This window comes from Pygoscelis adeliae, unplaced genomic scaffold (genome assembly GCF_000699105.1).
Source record: "Pygoscelis adeliae isolate BGI_AS28 unplaced genomic scaffold, ASM69910v1 Scaffold167, whole genome shotgun sequence".
NCBI lineage: Eukaryota > Metazoa > Chordata > Aves > Sphenisciformes > Spheniscidae > Pygoscelis > Pygoscelis adeliae.
In genome coordinates this window covers 289585-295544 of record NW_008825428.1, presented here as the reverse complement: position 1 = coordinate 295544, position 5960 = coordinate 289585, and the positions used below count along the sequence as shown (strand labels likewise).

Here is a 5960-nt window from a genome sequence, read left to right as displayed (position 1 = left end):
CCAGTGTCTTAAGGGGAATTTGTTCACTAAGACCAAAAACAGGTAAACCCTCTTCACACCACACCCCCCCCTCCAACAAACCCCTCTATTTTCATCCCTGAAGAAATGCAAACACTAGATACCAGATATGAATATAGACAATGCCTCTCCCCTGCCTTGAAAATACACTGTCCTGAACAAGGTTATTAAATATTTGCCCCAAGTTCTGCCAACTTTGTAAACCTGGCAGATTAAAAGGAACTTACTTAAACTCACATCAATTCTTCAGTAAAGCAATTCAGCCTCATGCCAAAAGAATAAAGAGGCAACACATGAAGACAACTAATTCTGCCACAGTAGTAGCGTCACAAAAATACACGTACCTGTCCACATACACATAAATAGGTACACATGTACATATTGGTGTCAAAATGAAAATATTTTTTCACTCTTTTATTCTCATTACTGGTATCTATCACTTGGACAATTGGCAAACTCAGACTCATTCTGCAGGACAATTAGACACTTATTCTAAGATGCTATAATGCACAGTAAACTTGAATATACTTATGTCAAAAGAAAGGCATAATGATACACAAATGAATAGTCTGCACACATACCAAAAACCTAAAAGTGAAATTACTAAGTCTTGGAAAGTATTTGATTCTCCATTTTTAGAAAATCTGTTCCATAATCTTAACTATGTGCTTAGTTAAAAGCAAAGCTAAGAGAAGCAATGGTACATTTCAAGCTCTGGAGTTGATTCTTTAGGCACAAACTACCTAATTTAATAACTGACTTTCTATAGAAGAAAAAAATATTGCCAGTAACAGTTTGTTCACCTAAACCCTGAAGAGTAAAGCAACTTTGTGAGTCTGTATTACCCACATTCATAATTGTGGGAAGCATACAGAACACACAGAATGGCTACTGGATGAATCAGATATGATTGCCATTTTTTATTCTCAGTTACAAGGTGGTTTTTTTTTTTTCTTCTTTAAGACATCAATCACATATGTCATAATTTGCCTACATATAACTCGTAGCGGAATTTTGCACAAGATTCATCCTCAATTTATTTTAAGGCGTTTAGATAGTAGCACAATATCAATGTTCTATCTTGATGAGAGATGTAAATGAATGGGTAGCTACACAGATGCCCAACCAAAATGTTAGAAGTCAGCACTAGAATTTTACTGAAGCCATAATTATGTTTCTTCTGAATACACGATGCTAGAATAATTCTCACAGTTGCTTGTCAATTTATGCATTATTAATGAAATAGGTCAACAGTTGTCTGCTTTATTTATACAAGTTTTTTTTAAAGGCTACACCTATGCTTTCTTTGACAGAAGCCTTTGCATGAAGAAGGCACTGCTTACTAACTTATAGATGGGCACCTATAACAACTCTAAAAGATAACTACCAAAACCAGCATGTATGGCAATATCACACCCATCCATACCCCCAGTAAATGAAGCAGAGATGTCACTTAAGTTTAAAAAGCATGAAAATCCCTGCAGAGAGCAGTTTGCTGCCTTAGCTTCACAGCCCCACTGTCCACAACACAACAGTGTTCACGTGAAGCAGAGCTTCATTTTATATCAATAGTGTTCTTATTTTTGCCAGGTGGCAGAGATTTTAAGATCTAAGAATGGCTTTAGGTAGGCTGGATAGAAATGAGGACAAAAAAAGGAAAATTACTGATCAAATGTATACATATAATTTCACTAAAGTGGTAGATAGAACTATACACATTATTGGTGACATCTTTTTGTCCTAACAAGAACATCTATGTCAACTGTGACACTGCGGCTTCTCTTATCTCTTTGCTGGCACATAGTTTTATTTAGAATATAAAAATAACAGAAAGCCACCTTACCTTTTTCTTCATCTATTCGAAAAACTCCTATACCAGATCCATCTCTGATGGAATATCTGATCTCCCCATCTCGTCCCGCATCTTCATCATAAGCAGATACTGTCATTACTGAGGAGCCAACAGGGGCATCTTCTTTTATAAAGCCTTTATCTGCAAATACAGAGAACCGTGGAGGGTGCAAGTTTTCATTCACATCAACTATCTCAACCTCAACGTAACACGTAGAGGACAATGAAATGGGTTTTCCTTTGTCCTTGGCCCGCACAGTCAAGTTATAAAGTTGTTTCTTTTCATAATCCAGTCTTTGTACAATACGTATTGCTCCACTTAGCTTGTCAACATCAAAGGTGCCGTCTCCACTGTCCAAAAGACTGTATCGTACTTGACTTGACTGGCCTAAATCAGGATCGTAGGCTTCTAGCCACGTAATAATAGTCCCCTCAGGAAGATCTTCTCGAATTTTCACATGATAATTTGAAGGAATAAACTTAGGAGGATTGTCATTAACATCTTCTACAGACACTTTCAAAGTAACTGTTGAAAATAATTGAGGTTCTTCAGTAGGTTGGTCCCTAGCCTCTATTTTCAAGAAATAGACATGCTGTTCTTCACGATCCAGAACGCCTACAACTTTCACAATTCCTGTCACAGCATTAATGGTAAACTTGTCTGTATCTGTAAGAAGACAATATTTCACTTCTCCATTAGCTCCCAAATCTTTATCAGTAGCTTCAATTTGAATTATTTCACTGTTTGGCTCTTTGTTTTCACTCACTTCAACAAAATAGCTGTCTTGCAGGAACTCTGGTGGGTTGTCATTAGCATCCAAAATTTTTATATCTAAAAGGTGCCATGCAGACTTCTGTGGTATTCCAAGATCATAGACAGTAATATTTAGAGTATATTTATCTTTTACTTCTCGGTCAAGGGGAGATAAAATTTTCAGCATTCCTCTTTCCATATCAACAATGAAACTGCTATCTTCATTACCTCCAGAGATAACATACACTAGCTTTCCATTGAAGCCAGTATCAAGATCAGTAGCATTCATAAGTATTATGCTGGAGCCCACAGGCTGGTCTTCTCTTATCTCAATGCTATTGGGGAGAGTAATTTTAAACTGAGGTGCATGCAGATTCACAGAGTGAATGTCAAAGAAAACATCCTCAACTTCTCCACGACTGTGCAATTTGTTTGCCTGTAAGAGTTTCTCTGCAAGCATTTTGGCAACACCAGTTTCTTCACATTGCAAGTTGACCGGCTTGCGACTAGTAGCTACAGTTATGTTGATATACAACGGTTTTGCAAAGTTTTCTCCATCTGTAGCTGTAATTTTCAAACTGTGGAAAGACATTTTAGCACCTAGGCCATCGATTAGTGACTGTTTGAGTGAAAGTACTCCAGAATTTGGATTTAGACTAAATAAATCCAGTTCATTTCCAGATTCAATTTGGTATCTCACCAACTGGAGCTCATCAGCATCAATAGCAGATACCGTTGTTATTTGTTCTCCAACACCAAGATCCCTGGGGATTGTTCCCTCACAATTTATTTTCTCAAACAGAGGTATATTGTCATTGAGGTTATTTAAAATAATAGTAACAGGAACTTCAACTTCTCGACGATATGGTATACCCCAATCAGAAGCTCGAATCCTTAAATTGTAAACCCTTGGCATCAATTCATAATCCAAGTCTTCTGAAGTACTAATAATCCCACTGAAATGGTTAATCACAAATGGCAAAGGATTTAGGTTTGCAATACTATAGGTCACATAACCATTCTCCCCTTCATCAGGGTCTTTTGCACTTACTCTCATGACACTCGTACCTATCGGCACATTCTCATCGAAGGAGGCTTTATAGGATGTCTGAGTGAATTCAGGAGGATTGCTGTTCATGCCTAGTACCTTAATTAACACTTTTGTAGAAGCTCTTCTGTCACTTGTCACGACTTCAAGTTCAAAATGGGATGCATATTGTGCTTTTATAGGTTCTAAAGTGGTAATAAGACCAGTATGAGTGTTCAAATTGAATTTTACTTTGCCAGGTGTATTTTTAAATACATATTTTAAATGTGGGTAAGCAGGCAGAGCTTTCACCATTATCACAGGTGTGTTTGGAGGGGCAAATTCACTTATTTCAGCTCTATATATCTCTTTTTCAAATCTGACAGGACCAGACTTAAATTGTGGTGATGTCACATGAACAACTTTTACAGAAGAAAACTGTGGGGGATTTCCTTTATCTTTAGCTTGAAGGGTGAGGTTGTATCCAAAAGGGTGGCTCTCCCAATCGATGTGACCAATGGCTTTTATTCTGTATTCTTTACCTCCTGGAACAGACCTCACTGTTTTGAACTGTTGAAGAGGATCACCTGCAACAATATTTAATGATGCTATTTCCCCATTTGAACCTTGATCGTTGTCCTCTACAGTTATAATTGCATAAGTTGGATCTTTGTCCAATTCTGATGGAGTCAATGTAACAGCTGTAATAACAGGGGCATATTCGTTTGCTTGCTCTACGTGAACAGTTAGTTTTGCCATACTGCTTATGCCACTGCTACCATACAGCTTCAGCCCACGGTCCACTGCAAGAATTTCCATCTCATAATGCTTAGTGTCCGAGTAGTCAAGTCTACCAGTTAGAACTACCACTCCACTAGTTGGATGTATAGCAAACACATCTGTTCTTTCTTTAAAGCTATAGTAGAACTCTCCATTTGTTCCTATATCTGCATCTGTTGCACTGACTCTTGCGATGCTGGTCCTTATTGCTGTGTTTTCAGGCAAAGAAACACTGTAAGATGTTGGAGAAAACAAAGGCCGCAAGTCATTTGTATCCAATACCTGTATCCTGACCTTCGTGCGTGTTTCAGCATTTGTATTTTTTTCAACTGCTTTAACAGTGAGCATATAATGGTCTTTTACCTCTCTGTTAAGGATAGCTGTGTTTCCTCCCTTGGTCCGTATTCTCAAAAAGCAAAAGTTTCCAAGAACATATTCTTCAGCTTTGAACAAGTTCTCATTGTCACCGGAAATAATCTTGTATCTTAGGTCCCATAATGGATTTGTAATGTAAATGCCCATTTTCACTGGATGCCCAACATAAGTCTTGGCTGCAGAATTCTCATACACAGTGGCATTATACTGTACTTGTGTAAATTGCATTGGTGGAGCATGATGTGGCCTTGGATTTCCTTCACAGTTTCCAAAATGCTGCACCAGCAGCATCAGCAGCAACATCATAGTCAAGTATCTTCCCATGGCAGCAATTACAAAGAAACCCTGAAACAAGAGAGAGATGTGTTAACACTTACGACTGTTCAAATATTATTCAAATAGCCTTGATGTTTCGTTTAGAACTCACGCTTCAAAGAACACTACAAGTTACACATCTAGGTTATATGCTTTTTTGCAGAAAGTTTCAACATGATTTACAGTAATAGAAAAGCAGATAAATTAAAACTCCTAAAAAATGCCAAGAATCCGCAAGACCAAAAGTCTAGGAATTACTAGCGGGACACAAGGGGAACACACAGAGTAAACTTCAAATGAACAACTCCACGAAGCAACATGTTAGAAGAAATATGCCAGTGCTGTCTGCTGTAAGTGAGCAAACTAGACCTGAACTAATCTGGAGTAGTGAACCTTCACTCCAGTCCTCTACTTCATATGTGACATTGTCTTCTGATAGAAAATTCTTCTCCCTCATTTCGCTTAGACTGTAAAATGGCTGATGTCCGACAATGTGGAAGTAAACTGCAAGAGTTGGCTTGAAATTACCATGAATTCTGCAAAGTATCCTATAAGCATCTGTTCCAAAAAATTATAAAAGGTTATAAACAGAGGTGTTCTGTATGTATTATATTCTCTCTGGCTCTGAGTACCCTTATAAGAGTAGTGGGTAGCAGTGCATATCATAAAAAGCATTTTTATCAAGCATCACTAAGTTGTAAAACCAATAAAAAAATGAGACGTTTTCCTTTATTCCCCTCTCAGAATAGATCTGAAACAAATTAATATCAAGTGCTATGAGAACAAGAATCTATCAAAATAACTGGAGGAACTATTAAAACATGTTTCTCAAACACTTCC

General features: G+C 37.6%; 1 protein-coding gene across 3 annotated transcripts in view; it reads right to left on the bottom strand.

The window, feature by feature from the left end:
• Positions 1–5129, bottom strand: part of FAT1 (FAT atypical cadherin 1) — a 104765-nt gene extending 99636 nt beyond the window's left edge. For all 3 annotated transcript variants that reach the window (XM_009330652.1, XM_009330651.1, XM_009330653.1), the window contains exon 1: positions 1862–5129. In XM_009330652.1, coding sequence (XP_009328927.1) covers positions 1862–5129 — 3268 coding nt within the window. The remainder of the gene's footprint in view (positions 1–1861) is intronic.
• Positions 5130–5960: the final 831 nt, after the last annotated feature.